The sequence below is a fragment of the Dama dama genome, chromosome 5 (genome assembly GCF_033118175.1).
Source record: "Dama dama isolate Ldn47 chromosome 5, ASM3311817v1, whole genome shotgun sequence".
In the NCBI taxonomy this organism is placed as follows: Eukaryota; Metazoa; Chordata; class Mammalia; order Artiodactyla; family Cervidae; genus Dama; species Dama dama.
In genome coordinates this window covers 113,950,883-113,973,714 of record NC_083685.1, presented here as the reverse complement: position 1 = coordinate 113,973,714, position 22,832 = coordinate 113,950,883, and the positions used below count along the sequence as shown (strand labels likewise).

Sequence of the window (22,832 nt, the reverse complement as noted above, 5' to 3'; positions counted from 1 at the left end):
TAGGTTGGTTCCGTGTCTTGGCTATCGTAAATATTGCTGCTATCAGCACTGGGGTGCAAGTATCTTTTTGAATTAGCATTTTCTCCAGATATATGCCCATGAGTGGGATTGCTGGGTCATATGGCAACTCTAGTTTTAATTTTTTAAGGAAACCCATACTGTTTTCCACAATGGTTACACCAATTTCCATTCCCACCAACAGTGTAGGAAGGTTCGCTTTCCTCCACATCCTCTCCAGCATTTATTATTTGGAGTCAGTCCTGCATTTTTAAACGGCCTGTAGGGTACTGGTATTTGACTGAGCAAATTCAGTGGGTCCAAAATATTGCCCTAAGGACTTTCTAAGTATGACACAAAACCCAGGAAACAGTAAAAAAGCTGGTAAGTTCAACGACAAACCATTAAAAAATATATATGCATGGTAGAAAATAGAGGCAAACTCAAAAAAACACACCAGAAACTGGGGAGGATATTTATAACTAGTAACATAGCAAAGGGCTCCTTATAAATCAATAAGTGATCAATAACTGAATAGAAAAACTGGCAAAGGGTATGAAAAAGGTTCACACAAAAACAGATTTTAAAAAAGAGAGATTCAAATGATCCAACATAGGAAAACATACTTAAGCTCATTCATAAAGAGAAAAATGAAAATTATATTACACTGAGATATGGTTTTTGATCTATCAGCCTGGCTGAAGTCACAAGTCTGACAGCTCACTATCTTAGCCATGGGGATGGGGAAATGGGCTCTGGTCCACTGCGGGTAAAAGTGTATCCTGGCATTACCTCCATGAAAAGCAATTTGGCTGCGCTTCTCAAAATTATAAATGTAGGCACCCTTTGACCCAGCATTTCCACTTTTAGGAATTTGTCCTGCAAATATACTTGAACAATCATAAATTTACTCTGAACAAGACTATTCACCACAAAAGACTGGAAATCATCCACACATATGTTAAATAAAATACGGTAAATCCATACCATGGAACACCCTACAGTCATTAAAGGGAATGAAGACGCTCTTCAGGTACTAATAGGAAATTAAGAAATATTCAGTGGGAAAAAAAGCAAGATCCAGCACAGTGAATATCTTGCTACTCTTTGTGAGAAGAGAGAAAAAAGGGTACACGATGTACTGTCCATAAACTCTCTCTGGAGAGACTCATGGTCTAGAGGTTGGAGGATGGGCACAGAATACAGACATTTCACTGTAAACCCTTCATCTTCCCTTTATCAGCTCCTGTGCCATCCCCAGGCCTTCCCAGGCCAAGCACCCCCTGCAGCCCCAGCCCAGGCAGCCTCCGGGCTGCCCCTCTTGTGTCTCTTGTATCTTCTGGGAAAGGGATGAAGGGCCCCCGGACTTCACCCTGGCTTGTTCTCGCCTTCCTCCGCTCTCTATCTACTGCGACAGTCCCTTTCTGTTTTTCCTCCATTCGCACTATTTCCTGACCCCTTAGCCCCTGTCTGCTGGTGGAAACCACAGGTCCTCCCTGGTACTGGGGACCCTTGGGCTGGGCATCTGCCCTCTATTCTCCAGGCCCATAAGTTAGAAAGGTCTGGGAAGGTGTCCAGGTCATCCTCTGAACCGCATGCCTTCTGCACGCTGGTCAATGAAGGGTCAAACTCACCTATCTGCAGAGTAGGAGTAAAAAGCAGCCTACAAGTCATTTCAGGCCACACAGTGTGGCAGGTCCCCCAGACCCTCTGCCTGCTATGTTTAGCTTCAAAGGCCTCAGATTTGGACGTGCATTGAAACCACATGGGGAGCCTGGGAACACGGAGCTCAGTCTCATCACCAGAGACTGTGATTCTGCAGGGGTGGAGTCCAGGAACCTGCATTTTTAACGGCCCCCCAGGGAGACTCCCTTAAGCTACAGTCCATGGGGTTGCAAAGAGTCAGACATGACTGAGCGACCTCACTTTCACAAGGAGACTCTAAGAAAGGAGGTCTATAATCCGAGGTTCAGAAACCAGCCTCGTGCCCTCTGGACACAAGTCAAGTTCTTCAGTACGGATGGAGAACACCAGATAAAACGGATGAACACTCCCGGTGTCCCTCTTCTCTGGGCTAAGTTCCCAGAATAGACTTTGCCTAAGGAGCTAACACATGGCCATTCCCCAGTCTGACCAGCAGGCCCCCAGGGGGGAGGACTTTGGCCTGGAACCAGCCCTTGTACTCAGGAACCAGAAAGACCCACCTGGTATGGTGCGAGCTGCTCGGAGTCATCGGGGCCTCAAAAGGACTGGCAGCTTTGGGTCCCAGAAAAGAAATTTCAGGAAAGGATTTAAACTGAAGGTGGAAAGGACGAAACTTCCTGAAACACACAAAACTTCCATTTTGACTCCAGCGGGGAAGGGAAAAGGTGAGGAAGAGGGGCCAGCCCAACTCCTGAGAATTCCCATCTTGATAAAGAAGACTCTCACCTGGCCCATCTTTTTTGGGCCATGTCGCACAGCATGTGGGATCTTAGTTCCCTGACCAGGGGTCAAACTCATGCCCCCTGTATTAGAAGCTCAGAATCTCAACCACTGGACCACCAGGGAAGTCCCTCACTTGCCCAGCTTTTAAATACTAGAACAACATTCTTATCTGCCTTACCGGGTTAGATTAATATTTTAAATTAACACTCTTACTGTCCACTTTCCAAGCCTGTTTACAATCACGGCCTCCCCCATATCCTGCAACCTCTGAGCTGAGCAGAACAACAGTGTTTTCATGTTTTATATCATAGAAGAGGAAACGAAGCCCTAAAGGCTCTGTGGCTTGCGCGAGGGCTCATGACCTATATGCGGCCAAGTCCAGATGGGAAGCCACGTCTCCCAACTCCTGATCTAGTTCCTCCCACCTTTCCATTTTGTTTCTCGACCCTCAAGTGACCTCTGAGAACTCTAGCCTGGCAGAATCTAAACGCAAGGATGTTAAGACCAGATCAGTGATCTTCCTGTTCCATGAAGAGGGATATTTTTGCTATGGGCTGGGCCTTTGTACTATCTGAGGGGTGGTGCTCTGAATGGAAAAGAGAGGCGCAGTGAAGGTTCTGGGCAGTCAGACATACACTGAGTCATTTGCCTTAAATGGCTCACATTCAGGAGACTTTTGGAGCCAGGGATAGTGATCTGTGGGTACTCGGCAGCCCCTGACCACACCATGTTGGGGTGCAGTGGACGGTGCTCCAGGGGAAAGCAGGCCCTGGGTTCCAGGGGCATATTGAGACCCTGCAGCCTCAGGAGTAAATTAACCAATGAGTCTTCTTGGGGACTTATCTGGCAGTCCAGTGGCTAGGACTCCGAGCTTCCACTGCAGGGGGCCCAGGTTTGACTCCTGGTTGGGAACTAAGATCCCACAGGGTGCATGGCACAGCCAAAATAAAAAGTCTTCTTGGATCCTGAAGGAGAAGCAGGCGCCCTTCACAGCCCTGGTACCCTACCTTTCGCCCTCCTCCGTGTTATTTTGTTTCTGCTGAGAAGGTTGAAAAGTTGAGGCTGGTGAGGCTAAGTTGGGCTTTGAAGAGCGCCTGCTTTAGGACAGCACGTAAAGAAGGATCGAGAGAAAGTTCAGCTCCATGTGCAGAGATACTAAGGCCCTGGTGGTGTCTCAGCAACAGCATCCCAGTCGTGACTACTTGTACTCAGCTGGTTGTGAAGGGCGGGCTGTGAAGGACATGCCCCTCCACCCCACCCGCCTGTAAGGGGAGAGGAGAGGGCCTCCTTCCAGCCCTGGACTCTTTCTACTGGCTTTTGGGCCACCAGCACCAACTCTGTCCTGTGTGCCACCGTCATGTGAAGGATGGGCAGACCTGCCAGGCTCCTGGGGCTGGGTCTGTCGGTAGCCAGCCCAAAGCTGAGGGACACAGAGCATTCTGGCCCAGGAGTTTCTGCTGGGGACACATGGGCTTTAAAAAAACTTCTGCAGTTAATTCTAGATTTTCCGGTACTTACCAAAGAGTCAGGGACAACCCAGGTGGCTAACAGCTCGTCAGGTTATCACTGATGTGACCCTCCTGCTGTAGGTAAGAAAGGGCCCTCACGGGGACAGACGGGGCAGAGGGGAGAGGGTCCCAGGCTGGATGTGGACTCTAGCCTCAGACTAAGGGTCACTAGCAAAGTGGCTGTGTTCATGTCCCTTAACGTCTCTGACGTCAGTTTCCCCACTGGGAAGAGGATGGACTCTTCTCATGGCAGTTTTAGCCACAGCTATGAGGAGATAACACATACCAGGAAAGGGTTTTACACAGCAAATGGAAAGGCTTGGTCAAGTGTTGAGACAACGTGGTCCAACAAGGGAACCCCAATAGCACCTCACTTTAGCAGAGACCCTCACTTTAGCAAAGACTGTACCAGCACTAATACCAGCAATGATTTGGTATTGAGTGTCAGCGTACACATGGGGGAGATGGGGAGTCAAACAACCTGGAAGCAACATCACAGACTCAAAAAAGCAGAGCTTTGAAAGGAATGAATTAAGGGACTTCCTTGGTGGTCCAGTGGCTAAGACTCTGAGCTCCCAGTGCAGGGGGCCTGGGGTTCGATCCCTGGTCAGGGGACTGGATCCCACATGCTGCAACTAAGACCTGGCACAGCCAAATGAATAAATATCTAAAAAAAATAAGGAAGGAATTCACACACAGGATTATTAACCTCTGACTCATGACCGAGAGGAGTGCCAGCTGGGCATGGCTCCTCTGATCTATATGAGACCTCCCCATGGCAGCCTGGGGCCCCCGAGTACCTCTCCTCCATGTAGGTCTGGCGGTCCACTCACCTGCTCTCATCTTCGACTTTGAGGAAGGGTGCCTTCAGTCTGGCCACTGGAAGGAAGAGTGCACCCGTCAGCCATCTGTCTGCCCTGGTGCAGAGCCTGAGCTCCGCCTGCAGGAAATGCTCAGAGAGACAAGGCTCTGCCAAAGCCCAAGAGGCTCTCAGAGCCAGAGCCCTCGCGGCCCCAAGGTGTGCCTTTCCTTTGGCTGAGTGAGGCCCCTGCTCCCATCTCCTCTAACCTCTACCACCCTTGGGGGGAGAGGCTACAGGGTGCCCCAGGGTCCTAAATGCACCCACCCTCAGCCTCCTGCATATGGGTGCTAAAGGCTGTCAACCTTGAGAGTCAGGAACCTGGCCGGGTAGCAGAAACCCGGCCCCTGCTGGTTTCTGCTAACAGCCTCAGCTCCTTCCCAGACCTTAACTCGTGGTGTCTCAGAATCCCAAGGGGGCCTGAGGATGGTTTTTTAGACAGAATTCTCCATGAGGAGCCTGGGGTTTTGGAGGGGAAGAACAGCAAGGAGGAGAACTGAAGAATGTTTCGAGGTCTTGGCAGAAGGACAGTTAAAAAAAAAAAAACACCAAAAGTGAAATCTGGTTCTTGAAAAAAATAGGGCAAAGGGGTGCTGGGAAAACAGATTTGGAGTCAGTTAATCAAGAGATTTGTCCCCTACTAGCTGGCTATCTGCACAGTTTACAGATTCTCTGAGGCATTATAAACCCCTTCTGCCCTCCCACGACGATCAGAAGTCCTGTCAAAGGGGCAGTTGAGGCACCGATCAGAAGTCCTGTCAAAGGGGCAGCTGAGGTACCGAAAGGCTGGGCACAGCTAGCTGCCACCAAATCCCCAAGAAGCTGGCGCTTCTCAGCTCCCAGTGCTCAAGCAGAAGCAGCCTTTCTTCCTTAATTACTTTTTTGGGGTGACTCCTCGTCTTTCTAATTAACTGACACAGTGATTAAAATCAATTCTCCCACAGACTTCCTTGATTTGCAAGCGTGAGAGGTGCCAAGTGACTTTCCTTATTAGTTCCCGCTTGTGCACGAATAAGTGCCACCGACAAAGCATCTTTGGGAGAAATATCCAGGGGGAGAAACTCCCCTGCTGTCCAAGAGGAGCCAGGAGCTGGGCCCGTCAATCTGCCTATTTGTCAGTTTCAGGGAGTTTGGCATTTCTGAAAGTAGTAGGCAGCTGTCAAACTGCCCACCCCAAACTGCTCCTGAATCAGAAAGCAAAGGATGCTGAACTTCCATCGATGCCCAGGAACAGCCAGAGGCTGCAGGAGCCAGAGCGACTGCAGGAGGTCTTGGCTCTACAGAGAAGGCCCGGCCCAGCAGCCCCGGACTTGCTCACAGACGTCCCTCTCCCACCACCCTCCTCTCTGAAGCTCTGGCAACAGGCAGAGCCCTGGCAACAGGATGAGGCTGTACACAACCTGGACTTGCTTCCTGCTGCAGAAAAGTGAGCAGATGCTGCCACAGAGGGAGTCGTGGGGAAGCATTTAGGGAGGGAGGGATGGCAATTAAATGAGGAAGAGCTCTTGCACTGACCTTTCCGTGTTCTTGACTCTGCTGGACATGTTCCCTGAATGGAAAGGAAAAATAGGTTAAGGATGTGAGGGAGCTAGGGGGGTCGAGGAACTGGGCCCGGAGATCCGAGCTGCTGCTCTGCTTTAGCTTTCTGCCCGACTTTAGCTTTCTGCCCACGGCTGGACCCTGAGCTGGCGCAGACCTGAGCACCATGCTCCCTGCATGGTGAGCTCTATGCGTGAATCTCAAGGGCCCTGACTTTGTGAAGGGAATGCAGGGCAAAGCAAAGAGCAAGCAAGGGCTGGGGAGCACCCCCCACCACCGTGGGAACGGGGCCCGTGCCGCCCATGATGTTCGGGGTTCCCACCTAACACCTCGGATGTGGCACAGATGAAATTGCAGCCGGGGACACACCTGACGCGGGGGAGGGGCTCACTGACGGCAGCCCGTATATTCTGGGCACGCTGGCATTCCAGGGCAGCCGACAGGATGAGGGTGAAGACGGTGCCTTTTGGTTTTCAGTACCCTATCTTACCCACCCTGACTGTGTTTGTCAAAATTGGCTTTCAGGCCAAGGTCAAACAAAGCTAATGTTACAAACCAAATGAAACACTTTTTAAAAAATCAGCTAAAGAGTTGGGAGGGTGTGGATAGATTGAGAGATCCAGTGGCTACCTAACTGTCTGGGCCTCTGGGCCCAAGGGGATTCCAGATTCTCTTCCAGGCCACGCCACCAGGGCCAATACAGCCCAAAGAAGCCTTCAACAGGCCCTCCCCCATCAGCAGACTGCACCCAAAACTTGCCCCAAAAGAGTCCCAAGTAGCTACAAAAGAGATTATTAAGCGAACAAAGCAAAGTAATAATATCACACATTTGCGTAAAAGGGAGGAATTTCGATGTATTTGCTTATAGATGCTTGGGAGTCCTGGAAGGACATTTGCGCAACTGTTCACACTGTTGACCTCAGGGAAGGAGCTTGGTGGTTGGGAAGCAGAAGTCGGAGGGGAAAGAGACTTTCAATATATGCGACCCCATGGACTGTAGCCTGCTGGGCTCCTCTGTCTATGGGATTTCTCAGGCAAGGATACTGCAGAGGGTTGCCATTTCCTCCTCTAGGGGATCTTCCCAACCCACAGATTGAACTCAGGTCTCTTGCATTGCAGACTGATTCTTTAATGCTTGGGCCATCAGAGAAGCCTTGTATACATTACAGCAAAACCTTAAAGATGCCCAGACCAGAGCGGGTGGGGTGAGGGGTGGTGAGGCTGAGTGTTCCACCTGGTTTGGATGTGGTCCCTCTCCTGGGTGCCAGGCCCTGGACGGACTTGTAGGGCCCAATTCTTCCTTGAATTCAGAGCTGGGTGAAGACCCTGCGGCTTTAAATCAGCCTGGGCTCTCTTGAGGTGGTACACAGTTCTAACCCCAGCAAAAGAAGGAAAAGCCAAACAAGAATTTGGAATATAGCAGCTATTTCAAACGCCACCACCCCCCAGCCACCACCCATGCAATCGGCAGGCTCGTTTCCAGGCCAAGAACTATCCCCAGACTGGCAGCCTGGGCAGCAGGCCATGAAGACTACCTGCAGGCAGTCCTTGGCCCCACACAGGGCTTCGGGCACCAGGGCTGAGCTGAGAGGCTGTGTTCCTCTCACCTTTCCCAGCAAGGCCAGGAGGAGGTGGCTGGGGCAGGTCATGGATTTGCCAATGCCGTCACAGACTTTCCCGTTTCCCTTCAGTTTGGGAGGGGATGACCTACCTCTGGCTTCTTCAGCCCTTGTTTCTTCACACGTGGAGCATCAAGAGACAGTTGCTGCACCCGTATCAGCATTTCTGGGGAGGAAACAGAGGGCTGTGGCCAAAGGCTTCCTCTTCTCGTTTCCCCAGCACAGCCCTGTCCTGGGGCTGGGGGACTGAAGGTCCCACCTGGCCTGGCTCACTGGATCACACCAGCCTTGCCTGCCACCTTCTGGCTACATGTCATCTCTGCACCTGCTGATAATAAAAGAGAGCGCAGGGTCCTCTATCCCTGGAAAAGTACCCTATGCTGGCTGCATGCTCCTTTGAAGCACTGAATACAAGTCTTGAACAGGAGGTGCCTGATGACCCATAAAGGGCTTTAAGGTGCTACTGAAGAGCAGTTTTGTGGGGGAGACCAAGCCATGGCATTTACTCAGTTATATCCTTAGGTGGGAGACCCAGCAGGAGCTATACATGCTGGAGCTTCTCTAATACATAGAAAGGCAGGAAATTAGATCAAGTCTCTGGAAATGGTTTTCCAGAGACGATGGAACCTCCCACCATCCCAGACCAGGACCTGCCCTGGCACAGCCCCCAGCCCTCTGGCAGATCTCAGGCTGGATCTAGACCTGCTCCCTTTAATGTGTCAAAGAAAACACCAGACTCAAAGTGGAGCTGGGTGGGAGGGCTGACCACTGCCAGCAGACCCAAAACAGCTACTCTCATGTAAATGTATTACAGCCAGCACACCGGTGGTTATGACGTGTGGCAAACCCTAGAGGAAAGAAAGAACAGGAAATGCAGTTGAGCCAAACTAAGGGGGAATGTGGGCCTGGTGAGACTATGGGTCATTTACTCAATCTATTCCCTGAGGCTCAACTTCCTCATCTGTACAATGAGACTGTGGTGAGGATTAAATGAGGTGCTCCCTAGCACAGAGCAAATACCTGATAAGGGGTAAAGGATATTAGGATCGGTTCTTATTCAATCCTGCTGAGGAGAGCTGGCACCGGGGTTAAAGGAAACAGCCCTTCCCAGCACATGTGCTCTGCTATTGCTGCGGCTGCTCTCCACCTCTGAGGACCAACACAGTTACGTGACTGAGTACATCTGGCTTCAGCCAGTACATGCCTCGGACCCCTCTCACAGCCCAGGTTCCCAGGCAAAGTTGCCAACCCTCCCCTCTGCGGCCCCAGGCAGGAAGGGTACCGTCCACGTGGAGAATCTGCACTCCCCAGGAGCGGGCGTTGCTCAGGAGGCTGCTGCTGTGCCCACTGCCGCCTCCGCTGCTGCTGCCCTGGAAAGACAAGCGGAGTCAGGCGGGAGCACGAGACTCCCGCCCGAGGCTCGACCACCTGGGGACAGGCCGGCCTGGCTTCTGGGAGCTCCGGGTCATCCATGTGCGGGGCTGTTGCGAGAAGGTGGGCAGGGGAGCAAGCACAGAGCCTGGAGAGTCGACTCCAACCCCTGGGAGGACCCTGTCCTTCCGCACGGGCTGGCCACCTTGGGAGGGGACGGACGGCTGATCTGGCTGGTGGCTCTGCTCCGGCCACCTCGGGACCAGGAAGGGATATGTGTGTTCATGTGAGCAGCCTGTCAGGAGAGCCTCTGCGAGGAACGCTCTGAGCCCACAGGAGGGACACAATAAACACCACTGACAGTCACCCTCATTGAACAGGAAGCTACGCTGGCCACACCACCCTCCTGCGTCCCAGCCCACGGCCGGGGCACCCGCCTGACGGCACTGGAACTACTCCTCTGCAAGATCAGCTTAACTCCTCCTGCTGCCACTCAACTGTGATGGCCCTGGGTCCTCACAGAAGGGATAAATAGCTACGTGCGAAAGACGCCCCGCTGCATTTCTCCCAGGATCTTAAGATCATGGAGTCAAAACCTGGCTCTTCCACCTCCAGCCCGGGTGACTCTGGACAGATGACTGAACTCCTCTGAGCCCCACTTCCTCGTCAGAAAGCAGGAAATCATGACAGTGCTACATGTCGGGCCGGGCGTGCCTTTGTGTCAGAGCTTCAGAAGAACCTTCGGAGGTGGGGCTCATTCTCTCCCTGCATCAGACACACCGGCCTCCAGCCCGGCCCCCTCGGCTCACCTGGTTTCTGATGGCCTTCTGCAGGAGCTCCTTCCCTCTGCTCAGAGGCACCTGGCGGAAGAAAGGAGCGATGGGGGAGCTGTGGAGACCACCTGCGCACAAACACTTTTCCACAGGGGTTGGCCAGGACGTCTGGGAGTCATGTCCCTTGGAAAGCTGGGAGCAGCTTCCAGAGGTAAAGGCAAAGCCAACCTCAGGTTTGAGTCACTCATAGGGAGCTGCAGCCTGGGCAGCGGCATTTTGAATTCACCTGAGGTCAAGTGTTGCAAAGGTCCTGAGACCTCTCTTCTTTGTTATTTTTTTAGACCTCTCTTTAAAAGCTCGCACTCCCCAGCAGACAAGTGTCGGTCAAGCCTAACAAGCCCTCTCTGGTTTATTCCCCTCCTGTTTCTTTCTTTTTCTTATTTTTTTAAAAAAATGCTTATTTATTTTTGGTTGCGCTGGGTCTTCAATGCTGCACGTGGGGTTTTTCTAGTTGTGGTAAGCAGGGGCTACTCGAGTTGTGGTGTGTGGGCTTCTCTTGTTGCAGAGCACAAGCTCTAGAGAAAACAGATTCAGTAGTTGTGGTGCATGGGCTTAGTTGCCCCGTCATATGTGGGATCTTCCTGGACCAGGGATCAAACCCATGTCCGCTGCAATGGTAGGTGGATTCTTAACCACTGAACCACCAGGAAAGTCCTCCCCTACTGTTTCTGAATCTCAGACTCTGAAGTCCCAGGAAAAGTGAATATTTATCACAGAAGGGAGGGCATCGGGACAGCATGTCGCTGAGGTGTGTGGATCCAGAGCTGTGATAAGATAGTTTCAGCCCCTGAATTCAAATGAGAGATTAAAATAAACCAGATGAAACTAAAACCAGAAACTGTCAGAGCGGGCTCACAAAGGCCTACTTCCTTCGTTTATAAGACACACCCTTCCCGCCCCACGAGGTTCTTACTGGGTCCATGGCCTTCTGTGCGGGCCTGGCACGGCTGGCTTTCGGCGGTGTGTCCACTGTGACCTCGCTGGGGCTGGGGCAGCCTCTGGGACTTGTCCTGCTGCTCTCGGCCTTCGCCTCCCTGCGGCTGGACACGATGTAACTTACTTCTTTGCTCAGAAATCCCTCAATTACCTGAAACCAGATCACAGGGGTGGCTGAAACCCAAAAGGCAGAAGTAGAATCATCAATATTGACAGGTCGAGGAAGGAAATCAGGTTGGCTCACAGAAGCTCCAGAATCAAAGTCCTTAAATAGACCAGATGCAATCCTGTGCTGGGCTCCGGAGAACACATCATTCCAAAATATAATAAGGCTTATGTACAGGACAGAGGTTCTTGACTCCAGAACTGTAGCTCCTCCCAGCAGAGCCTCGTGGGCTCTGATATTTGACTAGTTAGGCTTTGCCCAGAGTGACAGCACATTGATGGGACTGGAGGATCAAGAGCTTGGCTAAGCTGTGATTTTGCCGTGAAGATGCACCGGGCCATCCAGATGCTGCGTCTGTCATCTTGACCACACTACCAAGAGGAGCCTGAAATAAAATTGGCTTCTGGATATTACTCAGCTGCATAAGTATCCGCTCATCTTACCTGCAAGCCCTTTATGACACTGAGAGGGTCTGACTCATCCTAAGAAACCCAAAACAGGGCTGGAGACACAATGACACAACTCTTGTCTGGGGGAAGAAAAGATGGAAATAAGCAGCGGTGAGCTGCAGACACTTAATGCCGGACTCTTGGGGTGAAAGGGGAAAAAACCCCAAAACCCTGCTTTGTAGCGTTTGCTGGTTTCTGTGGGGTAAAATACTACTGGGGCCGACTTCAAGGTAGCCATATGACATCACTGAATGTAGAATTGGAAAGAGATGCTAAGAATTGGTTCTCATGGGCCAGGACCAGCCAGCTCCAGCACACCTGTGAAAGGAAGGACGGATGATCTCTCTGAAGTGTGACTGGAGAAACCTGGCACTTAGGTTTAAAAAAGAAGCTGAGGTCCCTCAAAAGCTAAACACGGATTACCACGTGACCCAGCAATTCCTCTCCGAGGTATACATCCAACAGAACTGAAAATAGGGACTCAAATGGACACTTGTCTACCCATGTTCACAGCAGCCTTATTCATAATAGCTAAGAAGCAGAAACAAACTGAGTGTCCATTTAACATATGAATGGATAAGCAAAATGTGGTCTGTCCATACAGTGGAGCACTGTTCAGTCATGAGAGAGAAAAGAAACTCTGATCTACTGTACAGCATGGGTGAGCCTTGAAACCTTTACCTTAAAGTGTAATAAACCAGAAACAAAAGGACCAACATCAGTGATCCCACTGATACAAGGTATCTAGAATGGGCAAATTCAGAAACATAATGTAGATCTGAATTCTGGGGAGGTAGGGGGAGGTGAAATGGGAAGTTCTTGCTTAAAGGTTACAGAGCTTCTGTTTGGGGTGATAAAAGTTTGGGAAACAGAGAGTGATGGTTATACAACAGGGTGAATGTAATTAATGTCCATGAATTTAAAAATAATTAATTTACAGGGACTTCTCTGGTAGTCCAGTGATTAAGAATCTGCCTTACAATGCAGGGGACATGGGTTCCATCTCTTTTTGGGGAACTAAATCCACACGCTGCAATTACTGAGCCTGTGTGCCACAATAAAGACCCATGGCAGCCAAAATTTAAAAAAAATAAAACTTTTTTTTTAAATTAAGAAGAATGAACCTATAAACAGTTACAAAGGCATATTTTATCTCATATAAATTTTATCACAATTTAAAAAAATCTTTAAAGCTATAGGTTGAAGGAGTATGTCTGTCTACCTTCTGTAATATGGCAAAAAGATAAATGATTTCATGGCCACACATTTCTCCTATCCCCACAAGTCCACTCCTTAGCAGTGCCACTCTGCTGTTCCAGTTCTCCAGAATTCTAGAATGAACAGAAATTACTTTTTTAATTAGGAAAAAAAAATTAACTTTACTTTTAAAAAATGGTTTACATTTAAGCTGCTTTGGAAAATGCAGTGATACCCCTGAAAATACCTGGAAGTCACAGGCAGAACCCCTCTCCAGCTCCGGCCCTATAATCCACGAAGGCACGTGGGAGAAGCAGGTTACCTACCCCACCCAGCTGCTGAATGGCCCCTGTCAAAAACTGGAGGTTCTTGCCGGCAGGCAGATCCAAGTAGAAGGACTTTCCAGAAAAGGGCTGCCTCCTGGCATCTGGTGAGCTCTCCTGGCATTTTCCCAGACAACTGGAAACTCCGAGCTGAGCTCCTAGAAAACAGCAGTAAAGGGGAAGACAGTGAAAAGCTTGAGGTAAGAGAGAGCCCTGGGGGTCAAGGAGCCTTCGCTGCTGACAGCCCCTGTGTGGTGCCTGGCCAGGCCCTGGGCACCAAGGTGGACACGAGGTTCCTGCCCTTGGGAGGCCCAGATGCAGAGAAACCCAATCCTCATACATGGATGTTGGGAAGGTAAAATGGTGCAGCCACTTTAGACAACAGTGCAGCTGTTTCTCAAAAGGTTAAGTATAGAGTTAACATAAGCAACTGGATTCTTAGGCATACTCCCAGGAGAAATGAAAACATACATCCAGATAAAGTTCATAGCAGCATTATTCACTGTAGCCCCAAAGTGGAAACAATTCAAACGTGAATAAAACAGTAAGCAAAATGCAGTATATTCATATGATGGAATACTATTTGGCAATAAAAACCAATCAACTATCAGGACTTCCCTGGTGGTCCAGTAATTAAGAGTCTGCCTGCCAATGCAAGGGCCACCAGTTCAATCCCTGGTTGGGGAACTAAGATCCTACATGCCATAGGGATCCAGTGGCAGCCAAATTAATTAATTAATGAAAAAAGTGAAAGTGAAAGTCACTCAGTCGTGCCCGACTCTTTGCAACCCCATGGACTATACAGTCCATGGAACTGTCCAGGCCAGAATACTGGAGTGGGTAGCCTTTCCATTCTCCAGTGGATCTTTCCAACCCAAGAAATGAACCAGGGTCTCCTGCATCACAACAAACTGTGGAAAATCCTTAAAGAGATGGGAATACCAGACCACCTGATCTGCCTCCTGAGAAATCTGTATGCAGGTCAAGAAGCAACAGTTAAAACCAGACATGGAACAACCGACTGGTTCCAAATTGGGAAAGGGGTATATCAAGGCTGTATATTGTCACCCTGCTTATTTAACTTATACACAGAGTACATCATGAGAAATGCTGGGCTGGATGAAGCATAAGCTGGAATCAAGATGGCAGGGAGAAATATCAGTAACCTCAGGTATGCAGATGACACCACCCTTATGGCAGAAAACAAGAACTAAAGAAACTCTTGATGAAAGTGAAAGAAAAAAAAAAAAAGAAAGTGAAAGAGGAGAATGAAAAGCTGGCTTAAAACTCAACATTCAGAAAACTAAGATCATAGAATCTGGTCCCATCACTTCTCGGCAAATAGATGGGGAAACAAAGGCAACAGTCACAGACTTTATTTTCTTGGGCTCCAAAATCACTGCAGATGGTAACTGCAGCCATGAAATTAAATGCTTGTTCCTTGGAAGAAACGCTATGACTAACCTGGACAGCATATTAAAAAGCAGAGACATTACCTTGCCAGCAAAAGTCCATCTAGTCAAAGCTATGGTTTTTCCAGTAGTTATATATGGACGTGAGATTTGGACCATAAAGAAAGTTAAGCGCCAAAGAATTGATGCTTTTGAACCTTGAACTGTGGTGTTGGAGAACACTCTTGAGAGTCTCTTGGATTGCAAGGAGATCAAACCAGTCAATCCTGAAAGAAATCAGTCCTGAATATTCATTGGAAGGACTGATGCTAAAGCTGAAGCTCCAATACTTTGGCCACCTGATGTGAAGAACTGACTCATTGGAAAAGACCCTGATGCTGGGAAAGATTGAAGGCGGGAGGAGAGGGGGACAACAGAGGATGAGATGGTTGGATGGCATCATTGACTTGACGGACATGAGTTTGAGCAAGCTCCAGGAGTGGGTGATGGACAGGGAAGCCTGGTGTGCAGCAGTCCATGGGGTCGAAAAGAGTCGGACATGACTGAGCGACTGAACTGAATGAAAAAAAAAAATCTCTTCCCAAAATGGTTCCTGGTCTAATGAAGTCAGAGGTGGACTCAAAGGAGAGAGTAAACAAGAATACGAGCCTGACAAAACTAAGAGGACAGACACTGACTGCGGTGGCTTCTCTTGTTGTGGAGCACGGGCTCTAGGGCATGTGGACTTCAATAGTTGTGGTACATGCGCTCAACAGTTGCAGTTCCTGGGCTCCAGAGCACAGGCTCAATATTTGTGCAGCACGGACTTAGCTGCTCTGAGGCCTGTGAGATCTTCCCAGATCAGGGATCACACTTGTGTCTCCTGCATTGACAGGTGGATTCTTTACCACTGAGCCACCAGGGAAGCCCCGGGACCTGATATTTTAAAAAATTTTCTAAAACTCTTTGATTCTATAAATTCCTGCAACTCTTCTATCTACCATCCAGTCAGGCTTTTAATCGGACCTCTTTAGTTAAACCCTGCTTGCCCTGATGAGATACTATTCTTCTTTTTCTGAGTTACAAATTACTTATTATCTGTCCTTGTAGTATTTTCAGCTTCACATTCTTGTTTACTCGCTCCTTTGGGTCTCCATTAGACAGAAAACTACTTGGGAAAGAGATTTTTTTTTTTTAAATTTGGTTGCACTGGGTCTTAGTTTCGTCAGGTGGGATCTTTAGCTGTGGCATGTGGGATCTAGTTCCCCGACCACTGACTGAACCCAGGCCCCCTGCATTGGAAGCTTGGAGTATTAGCCACGGCACCACCAAGGAGTCCCTGGGAAGAGATGTTTGACTTGCATGTGATTACCATTCCCATAATGCTTAAACTAGATCCTGCTTTCCCATCCTCAGCTAGCATCTGACCTTCAAGCATTCACCCTCTGGTCCTGTAAACCTCCCCTTTCCTAAAAGTCCTAGGTATACAGAGACCGAAAACTGGAAAGTCAGCTTGGCATTTAACAGAAGGGGCCTTTGTTCTGAGTCCTGCCTCCATCTCTTACTAGCTGTGCAACCCTGAAGTCACAGTAATCTCACTTAGGATGTCTCAGTCTCTATTTCCTCATTTCTGAAATAGTGGTAATAATAAACACCCACTCTCATGGGCAGTCGATATGGGATAAGTAAAATATCATAAATGGTGTCAGGTAATGGTATTTAGGAGCTATTCAAATACTTAATAAGCACTCAGGATGGAGACTGGCCAGAAACATCTGATCCAGCCATACCAGGAATACCAGCTGGATGTCAGGCCAGGGCATTATTCTAACTGTAGCCATTTTGGGTCCCTCCCCAAGGCCATCTTCTCCAGAAGGTGAGCCATGAAGGGTCGTAGCTCCCCAACCAGGGACTGAACCGGTAACCCCTGCATTGGGAGGTGAAGTCTAAACCACTGAACCGCCAGGGAAGGTCCTCTTTTTCCTTTGATTGAGCAGTCTAACTGATATACAACATTATATTAGTTCCAGGGGATATAACATAATGATTCAATATTTGTATAGAGGGCTTTCTCAGAGTAAGCCCTTTTGACATTCACACAGGCCTACAACCTTCTCCACAGGACCTAATCCTAGGGAAATCTCTGAAGAAAGAAGGAATTAGATGAGATGAACGGCAGAGTCAGACACTGGCGTGCGGGTGCGGGCGGCGCTGAGCTGGGTGAACAGCATGCCTAGAGCGGAAGAGTGCCGGGACTCGCAGGAGGGTGAGACTGGAGAATAGCTTCTAGTTGTGCTCAGCGGGTCCCTACCTGCCTGTAGCCAGTGCAGGTAAGCAGTCCAGCACCAACCAGAGACAGTAGGGTAATATCAGGGCAGTGGTGGAGTGTGAGTGTGAATGACTGTGTGTGTGTGTGTGTGTGTGTGTGAGAAGCAGTTAACAAAAGGTCAGGGTCAAGGGGAGTTGTGAAGTCAAGGAGGTCAGTGAGCTGGTTGGCACAAATGAACTTTCCTTCCTCCTCACTATTCATTTGGTGAATTAGGAAATTACAACTCAAGGAAAACAGCAGCTCTTGCAAATAAGTATTTGCAAAACATGCAAACACATGTATTGGGGGGGGGGGGTGGTGGTGACTGAGCCCACATTGGAACCAGGGGCTCCCCACCTTAGGGTGGTTTTCCTCCTCTAACCAAACCCCAACCCCTGAACTCAAAGGAGGAGCATAACATAGAACCTAAGCTTTTACATCTTCCTTCCAGGAGCACATTATCAATTAGAGTGGCTAGCAGTCTCAAGGGAACATTAGCTTCTAAGAAAGTATGAGGCAACGGAAGAAAGCAAGTACTATAAAAGAAGCTTTCTCTGGCATAGGTTGTCCTTCTGTCATAAGTAATGGACCAGACAGAAAGAAGAGTTTTAAAGCATAATAAATATCTCAAGAAGGCAAGGAGCATACCAGAAACATAAAAGAAGAACAGCAGGTAAATAAAATAATTAATTGAAGATAAGCGATATAAAAAAACACAATAGTTAAAAAAACACCTCAAATAATAAAAAAAAATTCAGTTTAAAAATAAGCAACAGATAGACATTTCTCCAAAGGTATACAAATGACCAATAAGCACATGAAAAGATACACAAGGTCATTAGCCTTGTTAGGAAAATGTAAATTGAAACACAAAGAGATACCACTTGAAACCCACTGTCCGTATGCTGAGTCCCTCAGTCGTGTCCATCTCTTTGCGACTCCACGGACTTTAGCCTGCCAGGTTCCTCTGTCCATGGTGATTCTCCAGACAGGAATACTGGAGTGGGTTGCCATGCCTTCCTCCAGGGGATCTTCCCAACCTAAGGATCCCACCCAGTCTCCTGCATTGCAGGCAGATTCTTTACCGTCTGAGCCACGAGACAAACCCAATAAGAGAATTGCTTAGCAGGCCCCGGCGAGATATGAACTCCCGACACCTGGTTTATAAGACCAGTGCTCTAAACCCTGAACTATAGGATCTTATGCCAAACCCACTAGGATGGCTTTAACAAAAAAAGACAGATAATAACAAGGGTTGGTGAGGACCCACAGAACTGGAACCCTCATACTTTGTTGGTGGGAATGTAAATGGTGTAGCCAATGGGGAAAGTCTGCCAGTTCCTCAAAAAGTTAAACAGAGACCTACCATAGGACCCAGCAATTATACTTCTAGGTATACATTCAAAGAAAAAAATGATAACCTGGAAACAAATATTTACAACAGTATTATTCATAATAGCCAGGAAACAGAAAACTCTTCTGTCCATCAACTAATGAATGGATAAAATGTGGTAATCCACACAAAGAAACTAAAGAACATGAGCCTCCAGGTTGAAAGTTTCCACCAGGTGCTAGCTCCATGAATGAAAGAAGTCCCATGGCACGCTATTCATGAAATTTCAGGACGCTGCAGACAAAGAGAGGAGTTTGGCTTCATTTCAGGTAATACTGGAGAGCAGGTTACCTAAAAGCCCTCCTAACACAAGTATCTAAAAATACCAGCTGAAATAGAAATACCAATCCTATCTAACTGCTAAGTCCACAAAATTAGTAAGAAGACAACAAAAGTGCCCCACATGATGAGCAAGTTGAAAACCACAGTGGTGAAAGTGAATGCTGACTGCCCTGAGGGAGTCTGTGGACTTAAAAGCAAACAGCTTGGGACTGAAGAGCCACAAGAGCCCTAGAGATGAGGTCTTATGCAAGCCTCAAGTGGGGAGTGAGGATTGGGAACTCCTGCATGAATCTAGGAGAAAAGGGAAGCCAGAAAAGAATCCATCCACTAGAAAAGACAAAAAAGGAATACTGCCTACCTTAGCCTGGGCTCCACATGAAAGGAAAATCTTCACTGAAAATCCAAAGTACAAGCCTCCCAAGAGACTGGAGTTCAAATTCATACTAGTCATGTGGATTAAGAACCCACTACCCCCATCACCCAACAGAGATTAACATTAAAAAGTAATCCCTGCTAGGGTTTCCCTGGTGGCTCAGTGGTAAAGAATCCACCTGCCAATGCGGGAGACATGGGTTCGACCCCTGATCCAGGAAGATCCCATATGCCTGGAGCAGCTGAGCCCGAGACACAATTATGGAGCCTGTGCTCTAGAGGCCGCATGCCCTAGAGACCGTGCTCTGCAACAGAAGAGGCCACTACAATGAGAAGCTTGTGCACGGCAACTAGAGTGACCCTCCTGGACGCAACTAGAAAGAGCCTGAGTAGAAAAGAAGACCCAGTGCAGTCAAAAATAAATAAATAAGAATTTTTAAAAAACAGAGCAATGTGCACAATCATTTGCAGATGAATGGTCGATGTTCAGTTGCTAAGTTGTGTCTGACTCTGCAGCCCCATAAACTGCAGCATGCCAGGCTCCTCTGTCCTCCACTATCTCATGGAGTTTACTCAAATTTATGTCCATTGAGTCAGTGATGCTATCTAACTGTCTCATCTCTGCCACCCCCTTCTCCTTTTGCCTTCAATCTTTCCTAGCATCAGGGTCTTTTCCAATGAGTCAGCTCTTTGCATCGAGTAGCCAAAATATTGGAGCTTCAGCTTCACTTATCAGTCCTTCCAGTGAATATTCAGGGTTAATTTCCCTTAGGATTGTCTGGTTTATTCTCCTTGCAGTCCAAGAGATTATCAAGAGTCTTCTCTAGCACCACAGTTTGAAGGCATCAATTCTTTGGTGCTCAGCCTTTTTTACAGTCCAACGCTCAAATCTTTACATGACTACTGGAAAAACCATAGCTTTGACTATGCAGACCTTTGTTGGCAAAGTAATGCCTCTGCTTTTTAATATGCTCTCTAGGTTTGTCATAGCTTTTCTTCCAAGGAGCAAGTATCTTTTAATTTCATGGCTGTAGTCACTGTCCATAGTGATTTTGGAGCCCAAGAAAATAAAATTTGCCATTGTTTCCACTTTTTCTCCTTCTACTTGGCATGAAGTAAGGGACCAGATGCCATGATCTTAGTATTTTGAATGCTGAGTTTTAAGCCATCTTTTTCAATCTCCTCTTTCACCATCATCAAGAGATTCTTTAGTCCTCTTCATTTTCTGCCATTAGAGGGTTGTCATCTGCATATCTGAGGTTGATATTTCTCCTGGCAATCTTGATTCCAGCTTGTGATTCTTCCAGTCTGGCATTTTGCACACTGTTCTCTGTATATACAGCCTTGTCATATTCCTTTCCCAATTTGGAACCAGTCAGTTGTTCCATGTCTGGTTCTAACTGTTGCTTCTTGACCCGCATGTTTTCAATTCTTGTATTTTCATTTTTATCAAAACTAAAACCCTCTGAAATTAACAGTTATGTTATTGTGAATGTTAAGAACAAATACAAAGAGAATAATCTAAAATCTTCTACAGGGAAAAGCAGGTCTTACAAGAATCTAAGGAACAAGAATCAGATTGACATCAATTCTCAACAACATCTACTTTTTAGCAAGAAGAGACCACTGCCACTTTTCAATGTGTTGAACAGAAAAAAACTGACTCAAGAACTTTAATACAAGAGTGAAATAAAGATGTTCTCAGGCATACAAGCCTCAAAAAGTTTATCACATAAAGCCCCCTTTTGAAAATATGCTTGGAGGAAGTTCATCAGCAAAAAGAGAACTAGAGCCAGAAGAAAGCAACACCACATGGGAAGGGAGAGTAAATAATTTAGTGAAATATATCACCATTTAAAAGGCAACAATGAAATGGCATATCTGTAAAAACCCAGAACTCAAACTAGACGATACTCAGAGGGCAGAAGGGAGCATTGAGAGAAGTGACTAGTGCTAAAATACTTATCTAATTGGGTGGGGCTCTTTAAGTTTATCAATAAATTTAAGAATTTTATGGTAAAACTAACCATGAATATAGGTTTATTATTATTATTTTTTTTTCCCAGTGGGTTTTGTCATACATTGATATGAATCAGCCATGGATTTACATGTAATTTTTATTATTATTATTGAATATAGGTTTAATAAGTTACTCCATCCTGACTCCCCATCTGTTCATAATATCAGAGGGAAAACTCTTGTTTGACCTTTATCATGACATCCCTCAACACAAACAACACCCTCCCAACACACACACACACACACACAGAGTAACTAGAAAACCCCAAGAGAGCTAACATTTCTCGGCCTTTTCTTCCCAAAAGACTCTGTGGCAGGAGTACCAACTGTGACCTCGAAACCCTCACTTTGGCCCTGTTACCTACCTGGGTCCGGAGCCCGTAGCTTACTCTCATCCATTGAACTCTCCAGTTGAAGGCGATCGTTGCCTGAAAAAAGACAAAACATCAGGTGAACCACCTCCACTAATCGTCGACCTTCCATCATCCCCTCCTCCAACCTCCCAAATCCTGCACAATTTCCATCGAGGCTCCCGGGAACCCCAAGACTCAACTCCATCCCAACCCACACCCCCTCTCAACTCCCGCGCCTCCTTCCAGGTTCTTGTTCCCCCAGATCTTCCGCCCCTTTAGACCTCTGTCTCCTCAATTCCTACGACCCCTCCCCGGTCCCTCTACCCTCCCCAGCTCCCGTAACCTATCTGCTTCCCAATTCCTGTGCCCACTTTCCAAACCCGAACCCCTCTCCAACTCCTTTGACCCGTTCCACCTTCCTTCTTATCCCCTCTTCCGCTTTTCGGCATCCGTACCCTTTCCCGGATCCCTCCTCCAATTCTCTGCTCTTTCTCGGCCTCCGTACTCCTTCAAGGCCACCGTATCCCAATCGCGGGCTCCATGGGCTCTTTCAGGCTCCCGTGTACCGACTGCTTCTCTGCTACTACAGAATATTCTCTAGGCGCCCTCGACCGCGGGTTCGGTTTAAATTTCCTGTTTGCCCCGCCCCTAAAATTACGTAAGAGCTGTGAGACTGCCATACGGGGGCCCTCGGAGGACAATATTAGCTAGGCCAACCTCTCTCTTCCCCTTCAATTTTCACTCTGCTCTTTCTGTCTCTTCATCTGTCCACTTTTCATAGGCTTGAGATCTTTTGGGGTTTAATAGCCAGCGAGCTGGGGACTAGCAGTAGCGTCTTAGTGATTCTTCACATTGAGCTAGTTTGAAATTCCTAGGGGTTCAATAATAACAAAATAAACCTAACGCTTATAGATAGAGCGTTTACAGTTTACATAAAGATTTCACATACATAGAATTTCATCTTCACATCTTTTGTCTCCCCTTATTTTCCACTTATCCACCCACCCAAAAAACAAAAAAAATATCAAAAGTGGTGGCTCCATTCCTCACTTGCATGTTTTCTCCAGTTCTCCTGATTAGAGCTTGATTCTCACCTCTCCATCAAAACCGTACTTACCCAGCCAACTGTGACTTCCATTTTCCCCTAGCTGACTTCTAGAACATTGAAACAGACTACTTCCTCCTTCTTTAAACACTTTCTTCCTTTTGCTTCCATTTCTACCCATTTTCACCTTACCTCAATGGGCTCCTTCTCCATCTCGTTTGCTGGATCCGATGCCACTTCCACTTACAAATGTTGGTGTGCACCAAGGCTTTAGTTTTTAGCCCTCTTCTCTTCCCTATTAACACTTTCTCCCAAGGAGATCTCTTCTAACTCCATAACTTTACAGTTCAGCTCTGTGTTAACGCCTGAGTTCTGACTTCTCCCCAGATCTCCAGACATATGGCCAAGTATCTACTGGATATTTCCATTTAGGTGAAGACTACAC

General features: G+C 47.7%; 1 protein-coding gene across 1 annotated transcript in view; it reads right to left on the bottom strand.

The window, feature by feature from the left end:
* The window catches only part of DBF4B (DBF4B-CDC7 kinase regulatory subunit), a 30,895-nt gene extending 8,295 nt beyond the window's left edge, over positions 1-22,600 (bottom strand). Inside the window, exons 1-11 of the mRNA XM_061140770.1 lie at positions 22,580-22,600; positions 21,798-21,939; positions 21,355-21,417; positions 13,228-13,382; positions 11,067-11,240; positions 10,130-10,180; positions 9,232-9,319; positions 8,042-8,115; positions 6,307-6,340; positions 4,766-4,811; positions 2,202-2,318 (exon numbers count right to left, since the gene is read on the bottom strand). Coding sequence (XP_060996753.1) covers positions 2,202-2,318; positions 4,766-4,811; positions 6,307-6,340; positions 8,042-8,115; positions 9,232-9,319; positions 10,130-10,180; positions 11,067-11,240; positions 13,228-13,382; positions 21,355-21,417; positions 21,798-21,939; positions 22,580-22,600 — 965 coding nt within the window. The remainder of the gene's footprint in view (positions 1-2,201; positions 2,319-4,765; positions 4,812-6,306; positions 6,341-8,041; positions 8,116-9,231; positions 9,320-10,129; positions 10,181-11,066; positions 11,241-13,227; positions 13,383-21,354; positions 21,418-21,797; positions 21,940-22,579) is intronic.
* Positions 22,601-22,832: the final 232 nt, after the last annotated feature.